General features: G+C 43.6%; 1 protein-coding gene across 2 annotated transcripts in view; it reads left to right on the forward strand.

Moving 5' to 3' along the window:
• DYX1C1 (dyslexia susceptibility 1 candidate 1) overlaps positions 1-11,532 on the forward strand; it is a 29,899-nt gene extending 18,367 nt beyond the window's left edge. For both annotated transcript variants that reach the window (XM_018557570.1, XM_018557569.1), the window contains exons 7-9: positions 2,060-2,213; positions 5,076-5,181; positions 11,402-11,532. In XM_018557570.1, the coding sequence (XP_018413072.1) occupies positions 2,060-2,213; positions 5,076-5,181; positions 11,402-11,514 (373 nt within the window). In that variant the 3' untranslated portion in view covers positions 11,515-11,532. The remainder of the gene's footprint in view (positions 1-2,059; positions 2,214-5,075; positions 5,182-11,401) is intronic.
• The last annotated feature ends 10,251 nt before the right edge of the window (positions 11,533-21,783 follow it).

Genomic DNA, 21,783 nt, shown 5'->3' on the forward strand with positions numbered 1-21,783 from the left:
AGGTATGCAAAATCTCGGGGGGCACCCTGGTCTAAAATTTTAAAACCGTGAATGGAAAAAAAAATGTATATGGACCCCCAAAATCCATAGCAGACTCTTATCTTAGGCGGGGTATGGTATGGCTTTTAAGGAGTGACCCCATTGCAAAAAAAGTCTCAGTACCCCCCCTTCACATCAGAGTCCTACCATCACATTGGAGCGCAGACTGTGGCAGCATGGCAGAGGGCAGGAAACAGAGCAGGCCTAGATGGAGATTAACTTTTGTCTTCTTTTTTTTTTTATATGAATATCACCCTCCCTGGATTAGTTCCATTGGTTTTCATGGTGCTGTTGGCTGACCCTCCTGCACCATGAAAACGGTGCTATGCAAAGCTTTTAAGGCACCCCTACCGAAGCCAGAAGGCACCCTAGTGTGCCATCGCATCCTGGTTGAGAAAGGATGGCCTATAGTATCCTCTGAGCTGCCACACAGAAAATCTGAGCTTTTGCTCTACTGGCCCGGGCAGGTTGTGCAGAAGACGTTATTCAAGGTACTCTTCTACATTATATTAATTGATGCTCTGGAAGAGGGATGGCCAGTGCTGGGTACGGATATTTATAATGAGACTAACAATTTGCCTTTAGTGACATTTAATCAAAATTAGCCACTAATTGATGATGATAATTTTTTCTGAAATGAAAGAAAAACTCTTAATTTCTTTTATCTCTCTATCTAGTAGGGATAATTTTCTTCTTTTGTTTTTTTTTTTATATATACCCGCTCATTCCTATTGCTGGGTTCTAATGTAAATGTACACCTATTTTTCAAGAACTGCTTTAAGTGATACAAAGGAGCAGAACTCTACCTGAACTCCTTTGGTGAAAGGTTACAGCTTAGAAATTGATGTTTGTGTTGAGAAAGCAAGCCCAGAATCCCTGCCCTGGTTCAGGAATTTATCAGAACTGGATTTACAATGAAGGTAGTAGAAATGACTTTTGCTGAGTAATCGCACAAAAAAAAACTACTGTCCACCTCTGCTTTACACCCTCCTTTTAAAGTGACATTTAAACCCTCAGATGTTTTAACATAAACCAATACTGTAATGTGTGCCTTACTGTAATCCATGGTAGTTTCCCTTCTCTTTGCTGCTCTTCCTTTTAAATCCGTATCTCTTTTCATGCTGGGGGAGAACTTCTGTTTTGCAGCAGACTGCCTTGTCTCTGTAAGGGATACATGGTGTCTGTGTGAAGGTCCACAACCTGAGCCAGCACTACGGGAAGAGGCACTCAGCTGCAAAGGGAAGTTCTCCCCCAGCATGAGAAGAGATACAGATTTAAAAGGAAAAGCAGCAAAGAGAAGGCAAACAACCATGGATTACAGTAAGGCGCTCATTACAGTATTGTTTTATGTTAAAAAAATCTGAGGGTTTTATGTCACTTTAACCTTATCTATTAGCTAATAGAGAACAATAGACTGAGCTACTTGTAGTTGTGGGTAATCCAGTCAGAATTTTGAGTTGTATACCCTTTCCCCATCATTAGTGACGCTTTGGGTTGTTTTAGCAACTGAATTTGTGAATTAACTTGTGTGTCATGTTAAGGTAAATCTGTGTTTTTTATAAATGCTGAAATTCAGTCTTGGATAACAATTAAAGTGACACTAAACTCAGGAGCTAAATCTTAAAAATGCATTCAAGTACCTTTTAACTATTACCAAAAATGTATCTTATTTGTGTATCACTCAGCTGTAGATCCTCAAATCATCTCTGAATTGGTGCTGACACTGTACTTCCTTCTGGAGGGTGGCTCGTTATGTTCTCTATGCTCTCTGTGTGTGTTGTAAAGTAGCCACTGCTCCAAGCTCGCTCCCGGGATGGACTACAATCTCGCATTTAGTTTACTAATTGGTATTGAGATTGTATACTTATAGTAACCATTTCTGTGAAGTGCAAAGGCAATTGACATTTTTGAAATGTTTTCTTCTTCTACTGAATTGTACATTTTATGAAATGGCTAATTACAGATCATACAGATGTTCAAATATGTAATATACTATTTTTTTTGTTTCCCTTGTCTGCAGTAAACTGTTTGCTGTTGGTGACTATCTTGCAGCTGTGGAAGCTTTGAACCTGGGAATACGAATAAATGACAAGATCCCAGGACTGTACCTTAATCGATCAGCCTGTCATCTTAAATTAAGGAACCTTCATAAAACCATTGAGGATGCCTCCAAGGTACACCTAGAAGACACGCTGTGTAAATCTCAGTGTATATTTATTGCACACAGCAGGGAGAATGTGTAGACTAGTGTAAGAGCACAGAGCATTGGTGTAGGTAGCATAAACCTTTCATGACCTTTCCAAAAATTGATTTTATTCTGCTGTATTATGGATTGCGTCCCCATCTTTAAAGAGTGTATCTGCCTGCTTGATTATTTACCAATGGCTTCAATACAAATGTTTCCCTACATGTCACCTCTGGCTTTGAAAGAAATAATACCAATGTACGTGTGAAAGAATATTCGATCCCAAACATAGTGCATATACTTTGTTTTCTTTATTTTTGTTTAACCCCTTCCTGACCCATGACGGGATTATACCATCACAATCATTAAGTTCATTAACGACCGGTGACGGGGTAATCCCATCATGCAGTACAATGAGCACTGGTCAGTAAAGGGACCAGCACGCATTGAGTTACTGCTCTTGACGGGTCCTTCTAGGTCCTAGGCAGACCCCCGACAGCAGATTAGGTGTCACAACACTATGATCACAGAGCTGTGAAAGTCACAGAGCCGACAGCAGCTCACTTTGTTGTGTAGCTGCGAGCAGGCTGTGTGTTACAAACTGATACAAAGTATCTGTGAGGAGAATACTAAGTATCAAATCCCCTGTAAATATATACAAAAAATAACCCCCTAGTTTAAAAAACAAATAAAATGTAAAAATATTTTTTTTAGGGCTGGTAATGATTCAAATTTTCGTGTTCGATTAATCAAATTTTTTTTAAATCGATTAATTTCGATTAATTATAACGCACATACAGATCCAACTACATTGGCCTATACAACACAGCCCTATTTTTTTTTAAAGTTTTTAAAAATTGACCTATAAAAGAAAATAAATTGACCTATAACTCCCAAAATAAACTGAAACCACAGACATATGATATACGCTATAAATCAGGACAAATAAAAGAATGTATTATGAATTACTTTCTGTTAGCTGCACTAATTATGTACACATTAATATTATTACCAAAAATTTATTTTTATAAGAATTTTTATATATACATATGCCACATCAAATGAAAGCCCATTTTACCTTTAAAATATTGTATATAATATGTGTAGGTGCAATGAATGAGGAAGATGGACATTATGGTTAAACAAACACAAAGCAAAAATGGCAACATTGCCCCAGTCCCCAGGAACTAAAAAATGTTCTGAAGCTGTGTCACTAAGGGGGTAAGAGTCTTTGACTTTTATAATGGAATGAAAATAGGATTTTTGTACTTGCTGTAAAATCCTTTTCTTGGAGCTCATTAAGGGACACAGCCCTCTACCCCTCTATATTTATGATCATGCTCTTGGTACTGGTTTTTTTTTTTCTACAAATCTGAAGCATGCTGATAGTAGGACGGTTATCCTGGGCTGTTTTTTCTTTTTCCAGTACCCGATCCTCCTGTAGGCAGCAGTATAACCTGAATGTTATAGTTTTCTTGTGTCTGTCAATGAACTCCAAGAAAGGGATTTTACTGTGAGTACAAAAATCCTATTTTCTCCACAATGGTAGATGCAGAGATGAATGGCAGCTTGGTTTAAAGTGCTTTTACTGCTGGGAAGAATATTTAAATACTTTAATGTGCATGGCCTTGGCTCAGGATCATTTTGAGCCTTTGGTGTGACAGGAATGATGATTCTATTCCACCTGTTTAAAAAAAAATAGAAAACTCTATTTGGTTGATACTTTTCTAAGGTTTAATTCAGACGGTCAGTTAATCATGATTTTACCATATTTGAATAATTACAGAAAACATTAACATTATCCTGTGCCCCCAAAACGTATCCCTCGGAAGCACCTGCTGAAGGCGTCTTCTCTGCCTCACAATCTTACTATCAGTCAGGCCAAGTGAGGTAGACATGCTCTTCATACACGGCTCAAAGTATCAATGACCGTGGGAAATGCTGGGAACTTCTTCTACAGTGTTCCTAATTCAGTTTCATTAAACACTTTAGGATAAACATTGGCTGCCCTTATGTTACCCATAGATGGGCAGATGTCCCCTCTTCCAGTATCTGTCCGATGTCTCTGTCTCTTATGTACCTCACATTGCAGACTGAAGTGCCACTATACAGGTGAAACTCGAATAATTAGAATATTGTGCAAAGTTCATTTATTTCACTAATGCAACTTAAAAGGTGAAACTAATATATGAGATAGACTCATTACATGCAAAGCAAGATAATTCAAGCCGTGATTTGTCATAATTGTGATGATTATGGCTTACAGCTCATGAAAACCCCAAGAACCCCAAATCCACAACCTCAAAAAAGTAGATTATTACATGCAATCAATAAAACAAGGATTGCACATAGAACAATATCGGACCTCTGAAAAGTACAGGCATGCATATGTACTCAGTACTTGGTTTGGGCCCCTTTTGCAGCAACTACTGCAATTACTTTTGCACGATATTCTAATTATTCGAGTTTCACCTGTATAAGGACACCTGAAGGAGGGATGGGTCAGGGGGGCATGGAGAATGAGTACCTCATTGCTGCAATTCCTCATTATCACCCCTAGAGTAGCCCTAAATGGCCCAATCCTTGTGAATCAGTTACATATGGCCACCCTTAGACCTTTCAGGTTGGTTAGAAGATCCTGCCAGTACACAGTTGTTCTGTAGATGACATAAGAGGGTAAAATTCTATGAATATTAATTAACAGCAATCAGCATTTGCATCTTATTACATTTGTGCAATGTGAGCTTTGTTATCAACCAATTGCGTCATTTTCTAGAAAACCTTTTATTTCCACCGTATTTTGTCATATGCCTTTTGTAATGAACTTCTTTATTCATGTGACTTATTCTAGGCTCTGGAGCTGCTGACGCCACCCGTTCCAGACAATGCTGCTGCCAGACTGAAGGCTCATGTGAGGCGTGGAACGGCCTTTTGTGAGCTAGAACTCTATGTACAAGGTACAGACTCCTCACTGTATCTTAAATGCAAAAATAATTTAAAGTTATCCAATAGTATTGACCACAGCTGACATAAACCTGCAGGTTACTTATACAAGTCAAAGAAACCGGTTTATTTAAATTCCAACTCCCACCCCGAACACTGTGCATACTTACTTACCTTTCCATTGCTCCCCTACGGCTCTGTTTGCCTGCAGGAATGAGGAAACTCTGGACTGAGCCCCCGTACACACGATTTGTCATTTATCGGTCGTCATATTAAATGCATGACAATGAAAATCACCTTATACTCTATGGTGCCTGGTGGGGGAACAAAGTGACGTAGACTACATGCAGGGGTGAGCTGGTTACATTGCCCTGCATTGGCAAAACTCATGTTCATTTTTAGATGAGGACTACAGTTGAGACAAAAATCATTGATTGCACTTACATATCAGATTGTATTCTCTTGGTATTCTTATGTTTTACATGTGAGAAGTACTTTTGGCACCTGTACTAGTTTTCAGTTTTTGCTTTTAGTTGCTCCAGTACTTGATCTGACCTCCTACAATGCTTTGCAGTATCTAGATCTGTCTGCAGCATTCAGGAAGGCCTCTGGGTTATAAAAGACCAAAATGTAATGCAGTCAATCGTCTTGTCTGACAAAAAGTGTTCATAAAAACATGTTGTATAACATGGATTCTTCTTAAAAGAGAACTATGAGGTAAGGGTTTTTCCCCATAGTATTCTTTAGGGTCACGGGAGGACATATACTAACGCAGGGCTCAAAATTTCAGGCCCTGAGCTACTAGCCAGGCCTTAAGAGTTACTCGCCACCAGTTGCCCCACCTAACCCCTACCCTGCCCATAACTCCGCCAGCTTAGCGGTGTGACGCAAAGTACAGAGGTCAGCAGTACAGAGGTCAGTAATTTAAGGCACAGTACAGAGGTCAGTAATGAAACACACAGTACAGAGGTCAGTAATGAAACACACAGTACAGAGGTCAGTAATTGAACGCACAGAGTTCAGCAGTGTAAGGCAGAAAGAACAGGACTTACAGTGCATATAGCTGATCTGCCCTCTTCCTCTCCTGGTGGTGGTACTGGGGCTGGTGCTGGTGCTGGGGGGGGTATAGAGATGTATTCTTCAGGTCTGGCGCTGCAAAAAGTTTCAGCCGGCCAATACCAGCCACCATAACACCATTGGAGGGGTGACACCAAAATGACTTAGTCATTTTGGTGTCACCCCTCTCTGAAAAGTCGGGCGCTCGGTCATGGACCGAACTTCCGACAGTATCAGGAGAGAGGAGGGGACCCGGCGGCATACCTTATCCCGCCGGGTGACTGTCCCCTCCTCTCTCTGCCAGCGTCCATCACCAAGATGGCCGCCGGCAGGTATCAGAATACTGCCATGCGTGCGCGATGACGTCTCGGCTGGGTGACGAGCCGGGTGACTGTCCCCTCCTCTCTCTGCCGACGTCCATCACCAAGATGGCCGCCGGCAGTTATCAGCATACTGCCGTGCGTGCGCGTTAGTATTCATCGCGCGCATACATGGTGATGTTACGCGCATGCGCAGTGACGTCTCGGCTGGGTGACGCTCCGTTACCGCTCCGGGTGTCACCCAGCCTCGGGACGCCCCTGGCATACTGTACATTCATTACTAAACTATTTCTGGTATAGCTTTGCATTATGCAACGCAAATCTAGGTAATAAATATAGTCACCTGTCTAATGAAAGATTACCGTGTCAGATTGGGCTTATCCAGTACGCCAACTCATACTGGGTTTATGTGATGAGTGCTTATGACATTCACTAATGGCTTTAGGGTTATTAAAGGTCAAGTTCAGACATTTTTTCTTTTTTTGGGTTGAGCAGTAAAGGGTAAGAATGTCTGTCAGTATTTTGCTATCCTGGTCTGTTTGATTTTCACTGTCTTTCTGTCTATGGGGCCGCAGAGGAAGTAAGGGTAATCTGCACGCTGCTCGTTTTGGGTGTTGGGTGGTGGTGGAACACATTTCCGGGGTAGGCTGTATGTGTTTGGCAGTCTTCCTCCAGCCTATGGCAGATGAGGTGGGCGGGGGAAGCTGCAGGTGGCCGGAGTGAAGGGAAGACCGTCAAACTGATTCTTTTCCTCGGCCGCTGCAGGGCCCGAGGAAAAGAAAGATCAGTGCAGCTGATCAGTGCAGCTTTACTCTGGCCACAGAAGACAACTGAAGCGCTCGATCGCCGCTGCAGAAGCGGCGGTAGTTTCACCTCCGCTGGTCCTGTTGGCGGCTCCCCCTCCCTAGATGAATTTCCACTCGCCCTCACGCAATTTTCACTCGCCAATTGCGAGAAGGCGAGTGGAAATTTTGAGCCCTGTACTAATGTACTCCCGTGGCCCAAAGCACACTATATAGTGGGCTATAGCTCGCTGTACAGTGAGAGCGCATCAGCCAGGACGGATCCCGACAATACTGTTGAGATCCACCTAGCTGGCTGATTGACAGCAGGCTCTGCCTATCTAGAGTCAGAGGCAGCTGTGCCCGCCCTCTCCCCATCCGTTCCTCCAGTCAGCGCTCCGGGATCGGAGAGGGGGAATTCTGTTTGTTTGACAGTCACCGCTCTGTGCAGGGAGATGATCGGGAAGTGAGCGAGCGACGGTATGTGTTCACTCAATTCCCGATCAATAGAGCCGACCTGCGACAGTTTCATTGTCACACGTCGGCTCTAACTATGGGAATGAGTGAAAATCTCATAGTTCTCCTTTAGAGGATAAATGTAGTTTTAGTGTATCCAAGAAGTCAAAACAGCTTTGCACATACAATTTTTTTACTTCTGCCTCTTCTTTTCCTGTGCTTTAAGAGCTGCTATCACAGGTCCAGTACAGTGAAAACATTGCTTACATTCAGCCTGTCTGCAGCTGCACTGTGACTGCAGACAAGGAGTGAAAACAAGGAAGGTATCTGCTTCACATAGCACTTTGGTTAAATGTCTTCACTGCCAAATGACCATAAATGGTTTCTATACAGCTATCCACATGCACAGCAGGTAGCCACTGCTTAAAGTGCATCCGTGCCCAGACTATGAAGAATATTTTACATACATGTTGTAAACTTTGAATATTAATTCTCTCACAATGCTTATAGATACAGAGATGCCTGAGGGATTGTTTTAAAGTGCCAAAATCATGCAATTTATTATGTGTGCATGATCTGTAAACAGGTTTTATTTAAGTTTAGTTTAATTGTGAAAAATATTGAAGATCTAGAGGAATTCCTGATGTCTGTCTTGTTTCCAGTCTCGGTATGAGACATGCTTCCTGAACTTTACTTAAGCTTATGGAGGAGCTGCCTGCTCATAGCAGCATGTGATCTCCAGTGAATACATCAGTGCAACGCAGAATAGAAATCTCACAATTTGGCTCCTGGCACTGGACAAGACATTGAATCGAGGTGGTACGTGAAGCAGATGCCTGTTGCCTGGTGCGTGAAGCAGATGCCTGTCTGATAGGAATAAAATTAAGTGGAAAGAAAAGTGAAAAAGTAAAAAATAATAAAAGAAAAGAAAAAATTACAAAAAATAAAATAGTTGTAAAAAATAAATGAATATATACACTGAGTGGCCATATTATTATGACCACCTGATGTTTGTAGGCAAATTAGCTATAATTTCGCGCTGAAGTTGCTAGAGGGCCAGACCATTATAAATAGGGAAGCAGGTTGTTTACCACGACAGTAGAAGGGATTTTTTTCTGAAGATATGGGTAAACAACGCGATTTAACAGCCTTTGAACGTGTGATGATAGTTGGTGCTCGGAGCCATGGAGCGAGTATCAGCAAAACAGCAGAATTCGTTAAATGTTCAAGAGCAGCTGTTGTTTAAGTGTTTAAAGACTGGACTGTCGGTCGAAAATCTGCGTCTGAACGTGCGAATTGTGGCCGTCAGCGACTAGTCAACATTGGGGCAGAACGGAGAGTGGCAAGACTGGTACAAGACAACAGAAGGGCAACAGTGCATGAAATTACTGCAGATCTTAAGCAGGGATCCTCTCAAATGATCTCTGAACGCATTGTTCGCCGTACACTGCATCCTATGGGATATAGAAGCCGAAGACCTGTTCGAACACCTTTGCTGTCTGCAGTTAACAAGATAAAACGTCTCCAATTCGCACAGGAACACAAGGATTGGACAGTCGAGCATTGGAAAAAAGTCATGTGGTCCGATGAATCACGTTTCCAGTTGCATCATGCAGATGGCAGAGTGAGATTTTGTCGGGAACAGCATGAAAACATGCACCCCACATGCATGAGTACAACCCTTCAAGCTGGTGGGGGCAGTGTTATGGTTTGGGGCATGTTTTCTTGGCATGATTTGGGCCCTTTAATTCGTGTGGAACAACGTCTGAATAGCACAACATACCAAAGTATCGTTGCTGATCAAGTTCATCCTATCATGTTGATGGCGTATCCCAATGGAGATGGCTTCTTCCAACAAGACAATGAAAAATATATATATATATAACCAACCCCGCCACCCCCTCCATGTGCACACATAGGACATTGTGTGTGTGCCTTGAGTGCGCCCGCCATTCCACTATGTGGCAAATTGTGGTAGCCAGGCAACAACGCACTTTAAAAAAAAATGTGCATTAAAGGGTAAGTTCACTTTCCCAGGTAATCTGGGAAAATGGAATTACTCAAATCTGCCCATACCTCCCCCCACTATTTATATAGTCCTTTCCTTCCGCCAGTACGGGTGTATTATCTGTACCCCCGTACTGCTGTCCAACACAGCCCTGCGCTATGCATTTTGAATAACCAATATGAAGCGCTATTTGGCATGGTTAAATGCGGTTTCGATTACGTTTTTTTGTATCGGGAGAAGTAGATTGTCATGAGGGACAAGTAGATTGGGCCCCTGCTTTTGCCCTTAGGCAAGTAGTATTTTTTTCATTTCACGCCCCTGAAGATAGATGGATGGGATTGTCTCCTCTGTCTTCCTACATGGTGGTAGTTCGCTCTTAGTCAAATTAATGGAGTTTTCTTTTCTCTTTGGATCAACGCAGACAAAGTTTTTCTTCTTTCATAAGGTTACATGTCCTTTTAATGGAAACAGTATCAAGAGTAATCTAAAGTCATTGTAGAGATTCTTCACATTTGTCTGAAAAAACATTGCCGTTATAAAATTAGATGCTTTGATTCACTAGCACAAAAGTAACATTGATTGGCAAACCATTTTTCTCTTCATACTAAATATTACCTTTTTGATGAAAATGTTTTCATCATTGAGTTGTCGGTGGTTTGACATCCTTGTGGATCAGGACTATGACAAAGGCTTTAGAGCCAACTAAAAAGATCTATATTGTTCACCTACACGGCTGCATTCTTCCAGAAAGGTCACTTTTATTTATTTTGAATGTTTGAAATTGCTTGTCATTGAAAGTTTAGACACAAGAAATAGCTTAAGCTCAAGAGCATTTGACATTGTGGAGAATAAAAGAAGATGGTTCAAGGCTTTCCTAACTAAAGCAATTTTCTCTGCGTTGTTTGAGACGGGTTTACAATGGAGCCGTTATTACTAAACAACCCCATAGGTACAGTGGAGAGAATTTCAAGAAGTCACTGGAACAATGACAGCTCAGCAGTCTGAAAAGCTTTCATAAGAGCTCGGTGACAAATAAACGAATCAGACATGTGTTAATTACTAAAGGACAATAAGAAATAATTATAAATCGATTTAGGTTTTTTTCTGTTAGTCCTGATACATTATTGAATGACACCATTTGATGGGAAAACATTTTATTAGAAATATATGTTTTTGTTCAACCATCAGCTGTGCGTCGTGATAATCTGTTAAAGACGCAGCATACAGTACTTGGGTTTGCTGCTGTAAAGTTAACTTTCTTGGTAAAAGATAAATTCATTAAAAATCATTACCCAGAGAACCTGAGTTAGGACTTGTTCACACCATATACAGTGCATTCCAGTGCGGTTAGCTTCTGGAACGCACTGTACCTGCATTCTGGTGCGGGAGGGAGTGTGATGGTACATTGAAGTCAATGGCACCACAGCCACGCCCCCACAATCTGTGTCTATACATGGAGGAATTTAGCTGTTTGAACTTGAACTCTGATAGCTAACTGAATCTGCCTAGTCTCTTCAGGGTACATATTGGGCACATCTCTTGCTGCTGTGTTAGTGTGGATTGATGTATACAATATAAGAAGTTGAATTAACTGTCCTTTTGTATCTAACAGGTCTACAAGACTATGAAGCTGCCCTTAAGATTGACCCTGCCAACCCTACACTGAAATGTGACGCTCAGAAGATTCGACACATTATCCAAGGCTCCAGTTCAGATCAAGAATGATGAAACATTTGTATCGCTTAAGCTTTTTTTTTTTTTGTAATTGTTGGTTGCATTATAATTGTGTTTTTATGTCTAATTTGTAATAAAACCTCCAGTTGTTTTGTACATTTTGTTCTCGCTGTTAACTCGTACAAAAAAAATATAAACAGCTGAAAATCTTTCAATTTCACTTTATGATATTTTTTACAAATTGTAGGCTTATATTACCCATAGGCATCAGATGACTGTCTTCCAATCCGTCTCTTTTTGCCCAGGGTCTATGGGACAGAACACAACAGAATGGGTTTTGAGGGACAAAGCAATTAGGTGTGATAAAAAAAAACATTGCTTAATAGCTATTGTATGCTTAAAATGACATTAAAGTCACAAATATCCCCACCCCCCATCCTGCTTTAAGCACTTACCTTCAATTATGCCTCTTGATCTGATCATCTTCTTTCCACTTGTATTCAGGAGTCTCTCCAGCGCTGGCGACGGTCTTTGATCCACCGCAGACTCCTGTCTCTTCCTGCCCCAAGATGTCTGTCCGACATGCACACTCCCGGCTGCGGGCATTCACTTGTTCACTTTCCTGCCCGCCTAAGATCTGTACTGCGCATGCCCCTGCCCCATGATCCTGCTCGGCCGCTTGAGAATCTTCGGACGGGAGCGAGCGGTGGAGACAGAGGTAAGTAATAACGTTTATGGTAACGTTTTCATTTTTTTAAAAGGTTTTTTCATACATCTACTGCTTGCTAGGATTAAATATATGCAAAAAAACTCGAAGATTTAATTGTACTTTAACAGACACAGACTGTTTGTGTGTATTCCCCCTCCACTCTACTGTATTGCCCTAACCTTGAACACTTTTCTATGACCAATGTATTTCTTTTGAAAGAAGAAATTGTCCTCCCAGACATCATGAACTAGCTGGATTGCACTTCTATGTCTGACTGTTCCGCAATGTCTATGACCAGCTTAATTTACAACTAAAAGTTGCCAACAGCCCATCATACGTGTGGCAAATGATGATTATAGGCTAAGCAGCACAGCAGAAAGAAAGAACTGCATGTAGCTTAAGGAGACTTTGCCACCTTTTAAAAAAAAAAGTGAAATAAAACGTTACTTGTAATAAAAGATTGTTCGCATCTGGCACACTTTCAGGTGTGTTGGATGCTTGGTCCTCTGCTGCGAGCTGTACTTCCATCCCCTGGCTCCTACAGGATTGATGTGTTTGCTGGTGGATTGAACCACAGAGTTCTGCAGAAGATACAGGAATTTGACAATCCAAGAAGTGTTGGAATTAAATTAGACACTGCCATAAGAGGAGAGGACTACGACATGTAAGGAGGGAGAGGGCTATACCCGGATATTGATTCTTCTGATGTAGGCACATTGCAATAGAAGAAAAAAGTACCCTATTTTTCTGTGTTTACCTGCAATTTTTAAAGGGGAAACTCTACTTTTCTTGAGAAAAAAAACAATCTCCTTTTGGGTGATCAATGTACATTGCAAGAACTTCAACAAACTTTGTTGCAGATTCCTACCTGTTTCTGTTCTGAAGAAAAAGCTGTTTCCAATTCCTGATTCCTGAATGGGAGGGTCTGGGTTCATTATAATCAGCTGGTGGACATTCTTTGTTGTAATGAGGAAAGTTTCAGAGTCAGCTGTGCCCGCCCCCTCCCCTGTCCATTCCTCCAGTCAGCACTGGGGGAATGGACAGGGGAGGGGGGAATCCCTGCAGGAAACGATGACTGACAGTCACTGCTCTCTGCAGGGAGAGGGTCAAGAAGTCAGCGATTTAGTGGTATGTGTTCGATGACTTCCTGTTCAATAGAGCCAACCTGTGACAGCTACAGTGTCACAGGTCGGCTTCAATTATGGGGACATGTTTTTCACTCACCCCATAATTCACCTTTAATGAAGTGTCACTCGTCCATAAAGATGAACTTTAAATACCTTTTAGGTTTTTATAGAGAAGCAAACTTGTTTAAGGTTTCCATTAGGCATGGTAGAGAAATATGGGCTGAAGTTATTTTCTAAATGGATGACTTTAGCAAACATGGTGATTTTATTTTCTCTCCCCGCTCTTTCCATCCCTTTGATATCATTGTGTTAACAACAACTTTTCTACGTTCCCCTGCCAATGGAGAAGGAAGCTGATTGGAAGGTATTTTACTTTGGGTCTGCGTATATAACTGAAATCCATTTGAGATTTCCCCCAAATCCCCACTTTCAAAATGTACAGAACATGTATGACCTTCTGCTTTTATTGTGAATGTAACTTCCATTCTTTTAGTCAGTTCTGAAAATAAAAGTATAGTACAGTATTCCATAAAAAGCAGATTATACTTTTAGGAGCAACTCCAAATTTAAATTAAATTAGTGAATTGCTAATTCAATCCAGGAAACACTGCAGCTGTAAAGTCATAAAATACAGATCCAATACTATCCATCCAGATTACTTGGCTTTGTGCTTCAGAATTATCATCTTCTTACATGACTTACAATCCCACCTAATGCTTCAGTATGTGTGAGTAAGGCTTAGGGCTTGTTCACAACAAATGTAGACCAGATCTGCATCAGTTTCTGCACATGCAGTGCAGTGTGTTTTGCCGCGATCTGTGCCGTTTCTAAAAGCCTAAAATGGGATTTCAGTGTGTGTTCTGGGGCGTTTACATGCAATTTTGATGTATTCCGGAGCAGAAACAAAATAGGGCATGGTGTGAACTAGAGCCCAAAATACCATTGGAATACATTGGGCGCAGTTTTGATCCATTCTGTATCTGCTCTGCTCGGTGTGAACTAGCCCTGAAAAAAGGGCACTGCTTGAACCATTAAACACTGAGGCCTTAGGGTTGCCCCCCATCTGGGATTCACCCGGACAGTCCGATATTTAAATAGTCTATCATCCTGTGTATGGGTTCCAGGCTACCTTAGACCCGGACACAGAATGTCATCCCGACCGCTGGCAACCTGCGACGGACTTTCAGCACAGAGGCGGACAGGCAATGGACAAGAAAGCTCAGGGGCCCTGCTATTCACGGAACAGCTATAACGGGTCTTGTCACACAGGGACAGAGCTGAGTCTCTGCCACTGTCCGCGGATCGCTCAAAGAGAGCTGCAGCTGCTTCCCCCTCCTCTATACCCACCTGCTGATTGGCCGGCGATGCACGGGGCCGAGCACTGACTGGACTCTTCTTTGGCCAGGTACCTTATCAGTGGGGCTGTGCTGGGGTGCCAGGCAGGTGAGACCTCTGACACATCAATGCTGCTGGCTGTGTGCGCTGATCAATTTACACTGTGACAAGTTATGTCATCAATACATACATACCTACCTAACAGCACTCCTATGTCATTTATAAAACAGCAGTATGACAATTGCTACTTTTAGTATTTTATTGTAATATAAGTATACAAAAAAAAAGAGACATCATCACTACCACTTAAATGAGAAATGTTTTAAATATTGCTGCTCCCTCCCTCCACCCCCACTCTGTGGCACTGCCAGGGCTGGTGCTAGCATAGGCAGCCACCTGAGGGCACCGGGGAGAAGATTGTCGGAGGTCACTGGTCAGAGAGAGACAGTGGAGCACAGCGGTGTCACCAGCAGAGAGCGGCTGAGGAGTGAGCAAAGGGACCATCTGGACTCTCAGCCATGAACACGAACTCCAGGGACCTCGAGCAACGGCGAGCTGTCACGTATATAGAGCTCTCCTGCACCCTGTCACCCCCCCATCCCACTCACCACTCCTTTGGCGTAATTGACATGAGCAGTACCCCAGATTGCACTTTTCACAACTATCTGTAGTTGGAATGGTCTGCAGAACTTAGTACATCGCTCTGTATGGGAGATTGCTCTTATATTGAGAGTTGATGAGCTCTACAAGTGGGATTACGGAATGGGATAAAGAGGTAAGTAACACACTGCATAGAATTCTCATACAAGGCAGTCAACATAGGTGGCATGAGGCTCACTGTGCCTCTGGCTCATCTGCAGATTAAATTGCTAGCAATATATGGTAATAGACCAACTGCGTGGATCCATTGCACTGGTTAGCTGGCAAATTGGCTTCTGCTGTGTTATTGGCATCAGCTGTTAGGTTGAAGTCAGATGGGCGATTTATTTGCAGTGATCCCTTTGGATTCCAGGGTGCCTGGAGTCTAAAGATTGGTACAAGGAGGCCCGGAGAGGGCGAGGCCTGGTACAGGGGATCCTGAAGTGTCTGGAGAGGGTAAAGACTCATACAGGGAGTCCCTGTAGCTGGTGGTATTCTGCATTACATATTGCTGAGATTTGTAGTCCTCATTAGCTGGTGGTATTCTGCATTGCTGTATAATGTATTATTGCTGGGATTTGTAGTCCTCTATAGCTGGTGGTATTCTGCATTGCTGTATAATGTATTATTGCTGAGATTTGTAGTCTTCTATAGCTGGTGGTATTCTGCATTGCGCTGTATAATTTACTATTGCTGGGATTTGTAGTCCTCTATAGCTGGTGGTATTCTGCATTGCGCTGTATAATGTATTGCTTGGATTTGTACTCTATAGCTGATGGTATTCTGCATTGCTGTATAATGTATTATTGCTGGGATTTGTAGTCCTCTATAGCTGGCGGTATTCTGCATTGCGCTGTATAATGTATTGCTGGGATTTGTACTCCTCTATAGCTGGTGGTATTCTGCATTGCTGTATAATGTATTGCTGAGATTTGTAGTCCTCATTAGCTGGTGGTATTCTGCATTGCTGTATAATGTATTGCTGCGGCATTCAGAGAGACCTAGCTGAGCCACAGACGATAGGCTTGGATGGAGCGATTTCAAGTGCCTTTAGGCCCGCTTCTGTGGCTTCTTATTTTGGGTGGTGGTGCCCCTCTTGATCCATCATGGAAGTGAGGCTTGAAATCCCTTAATGAAAGTCTCTCCCCCATGATTAGAAGGGGCACCACCGGGAAAATTAGAAGCGACCTTCTTCAACATTGCTAAAGACATTCAATCAGATTGACCCCCTCTCCTGGCTATCTCTCCTCGATCTCTCTCCTGTATATACCTCACCAAAAAAATTGCTGTGTGCCGTAACAGTGTTCGGGTTTGGCTTGAAGAAAAGGTGGCAACCCTACGAGGCCTGCAGTGCAAAAAGATGACTGGCTACTATGGGGATGAACAAGCAGGGCAGCCAAGTGCAGATGATGAATACAAGAAAGGACCTCTAAATGGTACTAGCGGCTATTCGTTTTTTACCTTACTGCATTAGGGTAAAAAAATGTCCCGCTACCTTTTCCATGCCCTCCAGCCCCAAACACTTACCTATACTTCTTGTCCACTGCCACCAGCTCCCAGATGATCCGCATGTGTCCCTGGATTTCTAGGTTTAGTGAAGGAATCCTGAGGCCACTGAGAGCAGGGCAGCGATAGGCTTTATTAAAGGGTAAAAAACTAATAATAAATATGGATTTCCATAAGTTCTATTCCACTGCCTTCTGAACTACAAATTAATGTCTGAACAATGCAACATTTTCATTGCTTGCTGGAAGCAATGCCTGATGAGCTATGTAGTCTTGAGAAATTGAGATGACATCACATCAAGCAGCAGGGAAAGAGTACGAAGCACACTGGGAATCCAGGAAGTTGGTAAAAGTGATGGGCAGACAGAAGGCAGAACTCACCACATAAAAGGGATTTTTTCAAGTAAGCTTTGATTTCATTATCAAAAACAACTCTAGCATGTGTTCATATTAAAGAAATTGTAAAGTCCCAACATAGACTATCCTCTTATAAACGCTGGGCATCCTGGCTGGTGAAGGAAGAAGCTAGGAGATAATTGATTTGGCTGCTTTCTGCAGGCTGGTGTAATCTTCCTTATTTTGATGTTATTGCTGCGTGACCTGTCTTCTAGGTCCGCCACCTTTGTTTGCAGCCAGGTTATGTCATTTTCCCTTTCGGTTTGGGCATCCACCAATTCGTTGAAAGTGTCAGCAAAGTCCCTCATTTTATCCTCCATATGAGTGACCCTATCTCCCACCTCATGTAGGTCAGATTTGAACTGTTGCACTAGAGCTTGCATATCTGTGTTAAGCGAACTCCTCAGGCACACCAGCATATCTTTAAGGGTGGTATCTGATTGGGGCTGGTTGGCTGTAGGGTAATTTTCAATAGGCGCAAATAGTTCCCTTGTGTCATCCAAAGTGCGGTCAGAAGGGCTCACCTCCTCCACTAGGCCCGAAAGCCGGGGCCTCGCTTTTGCAGGGCTCCGCATGGAAGAGGAGGCAGACGTCCGCTGTTGCACCGAAGAGGAGCGTCTCTGGATGCTCTCTTTCCCACCGCCCTGTGAAGAGCGCGAGGACCACGCCGAGCCCTGAGAGGGAGACATGGAGGGAGGTGCAGCGCTGCCACCGCCATCTTGCGCGGCCCGAGGTTGAGACTGATGGAAGAAGTCCATCACATTGCAGGATCTGGAGCCGTTCCTGCGTCTGCGGGACATGACCGGGGGTGAGTCTAAGTACCAGCTGCTGGTGTGAGGACCGGTGATGTGCCTGCTCGTCGCTGTAACTTTAGCCCGGGTCTGTGGATGGACGGAGCTCCGGGTCTAAGCTGCCATCTTGCACGCCAGTTGGCCACGCCCCTGGTGTGATCTTCCTAACAGGCTACAGTAGAACACTATCCCTTCCCTAGAGAAGACTCCAGAGCACAGAACAGTTATCCTGCTGACATCATAAACACCAATTCAAAAATGTCACATTTCAATCTTATTTCTCAGATCATTCACGTTTATGGAGATTTCCCCTCTCTATTTTTCCTGGTGTCTATTATCATCAGAATTTAGAGTTGTCACCGGAACAGAAGGTTTATTTTACAATGGGGACATTTATTCCTGTGACAACTGTACCAGAGGGGGATTTCTTCTCACTTCCTGCTGTTTCTACAGAACAGGAAGTCGAGGGAAATCTCTATACACAGATAGAAAAAAAAAAATCTGACAGGAGTTTTAACCATTCCCTACTCTATCCAAAATTAAAAATAAAGTAAGGTATATGAAGTAGTTTTATTAGAGAAGTCATACTTTGGGTTTTACATTCCATATTTTATGGTATTTAAGTTGACAATCACAGATCTTATTAACGTTCTATAACACACGGCTATAGCGTGTTGTGCAGGTTTATACAGTCTATTACTCTGCTCCTATCCACAGCCGTGTTTAATGAGTGATTCCGGTACATTCCACAAGTACCTAGGTGTTCAGAAAACGTCTGAGACACAGGGTAGTGATAACATGGAGCCATCTCATAGGTAGGACGCAGGGCACCATATTCACCAGAGGTCGTTCTGAATAGGATGCTCACTGGTTTGGCCTGGAACAAATTGCTGGGAGACGTCTTTGGATTTGATGTACAGGAGAATACAGGATTACCAAGACTTGCACAAGTTGCCTTGCTCTGCTCTTTATCACTTGGTGAAGCTGGGGTTTGGCCCTCAAGGGAAGACATGTTTTTTTTTATCTGTAAAATACAACGAATAAGTAGCTGATCAATCATTTCATTCAATATTAGGGTGGCCATGCTACACCTTGTGAATAAATACTTGCAGGGTTATTCACTAAAGGGTGAAGAGTTTGGAGAAGGCAGGACAATCTAGGACAACATAGCTGAACTCGAAAAATCTTCCAATTCGGCTCACTTTCCAGTTCAGCTATGTTGTCCTAGATCAGGGCATCTTAAACTGTGGGTCGCGACAGGCGGGGCACGCACAGTACTTGTGTGAGGAGCCCGGGCTCCAAGCAAGATTTTCTTATTATAGTTTAATATATGCAGTGTAATTATTGAGGTCCCGGGCCCCCCTGTGCACTTGGTACCTTCCTGACCACATGTGTGCAGGAAGGTTTTTTTTTTCCTTTTCAGACGGCGTAGCTTTCTGTAACATGCCAGAAGCGGAGCACAGCTGCTGGAGGGTAAAAGTAAGTTTTATCCAGCACACAACCTGGAGGGGGGTTAAGAGTGAGTTGGGGAGGTGAGATACACACCGAACTACGGGGGGGGAGGGATGATGGGCGGTTAGGTAAGATCTTCCTGAGGGCTTCTTCACATCGTCTCCAAACCAGAATGTTTTCTGTCTGGTCCACAAACACATCCCTGTAGATTTCAATGTTTTTTCTGAGTGTAGTTCACACCACTGGGATTTGTCCTGAGCTTAAAGCACAGTTTTTTTTGCCTCGGTCACAAAAGGAGCTGGCTACTGCTATGCTCCCGCGGTGCTCGTGCGGCTGAATGTGTCAGGCGCTGCAGACAGAAAGGGGCAGGACACCTCTCCCCCATGTGCAACGTTGACCACATTCGGCCACACGAGCACCGCGGGAGGACAGAATGCTGGGGCCTCTAGGACGCACTGGAATGCAAGTCGGTCGACTCCCTGCGTTCAGGGGCGGGAGGGGGTGTGGAGTTGTATTGAAGTCAATGGCGCTGCAGCCATGCCCCCCGCCCACAGTGCGATCGCCTGCATTCCGGTCCAGTGCAATCTGCAAAAATAGTGCTTGCAGCATTTTTGCGGATCGCACTGGACCAGAACGCAGGCACTAATGTGCCTGGGTTCCAGGTGCAGGCGATCGCACTGTGGTTGAGGGGCCTGACTGCTGTGCCATTGACTTCAATGCACCACCACGCCCCCTCCCGCCCCTGAATGCAGGAGTTTTTTCGTTGGTAGATCTCATTGAGCTCGTCATTTGAAAAGTAGATCTCCAGACGAAAAATTGTGGGCACCCCAGTCCTAGATTGTTCCCTTCTCCAAACTCTTCACCCTTTTGTGAATAACCCTGTTAGTTATCACACTCACACTTAGCATGTTTAAATACCTACCTGTAGTACTTCTCTCAGGGAACCTTCTGTGCCTGGTCTACCTAACGTCGCTCAGCTTTTCTTACACCATCTTCCCAGCTGGTCTGTGCACACAACACAAATGAAGCCCAAACTCCATTGACTTCATTGGAAAGCCAGATCCTGTGCCTGTTGATGGGTCATGACTTGGTGTGGCCACACATTCTCTGTGAGCTCAGTGTCCAGCTGGGAAGAAATTGGAAGGAAGACTGAGTGGTACCAGGTAGGTTGAGCAGATAGCATGTGTTCAGGTTTTATGATCTTCCATGGAGGGGGTTTTATAATGAATGTATCCAGTACTAATCCAACTGTGACTTACAATAAAAGACATTTGTAAATCTCGGGCGGTTTCTGTTTCTTGCATTGAACATTTCTCAGTTGTGTTGGTAATCATTATAAAAATAAAGTTTGTATAAGGCCCCATTCACACTGAGCGACATGAAAATCGCGCGATTTTAGATGAGCGATATTGAGCGTCTTGTCGTGCGACTTTTTCCTATTGGGCTGTATGCAATCAGCAGCAAAATCGCTTGAAAAAAGGGTCATGTAGGAGCTACAAGCGATATTGAGCGACGAGATGTGAACAGCTCCATTGAAATGGATTGGAGAAGCTACATAGAGCGATATCGCGTGGAAATATGAGCGATATCGCTGCAAAAATCGCTCAGTGTGAATGGGGCCTTAATCTTCACCTTTGTCTTATAGCAGGGGTGTGATCTTCAGTCTGCTGGCCCCCAATTGGACAGTGGCGGTGACAATCAAGGGTTAAGAGCTGTTAGCCCCTAGCTTTCATTGTGACCGTTGGGGGTGCATGGTCATTCTTGGGGGAGGGGGGTTGGTGCGTGGGGTTCTGGCGGTGGATGCACGTTACCAGGAGGGGGTTGGTGTTCTACCATTGGATGCTGGTTACCTCTGGGTCCGATGGCTCTGTGCGGCTTCCCACCCAGCTCACTGACGTCACTGGTTGCCAGGAGATGGGGTGGACACCAGCCACAGAAATCCGGTTCAGCTCCTGGCAACCAGTGACGTCTCAGGTTGCTAAGAGCTCTCAGCTGCCCCCCCCCCTTCCGTGACCTCCCGCTTGACCCAGTGAGATGCTGCCTAAGGCAACCATCTCATTACAGTATATATGTATATATATACACACACACACAATTTACTTTAACATAGTGACAGGGTGCAGCCGTACACCATATTAAAAGGTACAACTTATGCCCATAACACCAGCCAATGCATGGAGTCGCTGTGAGAATTGTATTAGAAGAATGGCGCTGACCTCAGCAGTGGCACCGCCTGTATTGCTATGTATCCCCCGGCTCACCTGTTACGCCGTGCTCCGGGTCCACCTCGTACCTCTGGCTCCGTGCTGTGTGTGCTGCTGTCCCCATAGCAACCGTTGGTCCCGCCTCTTTGTTGACAGCACGAG

The sequence above is a fragment of the Nanorana parkeri genome, unplaced genomic scaffold (genome assembly GCF_000935625.1).
Source record: "Nanorana parkeri isolate BGI_ZX_2015 unplaced genomic scaffold, ASM93562v1 scaffold290, whole genome shotgun sequence".
Lineage (NCBI taxonomy): Eukaryota > Metazoa > Chordata > Amphibia > Anura > Dicroglossidae > Nanorana > Nanorana parkeri.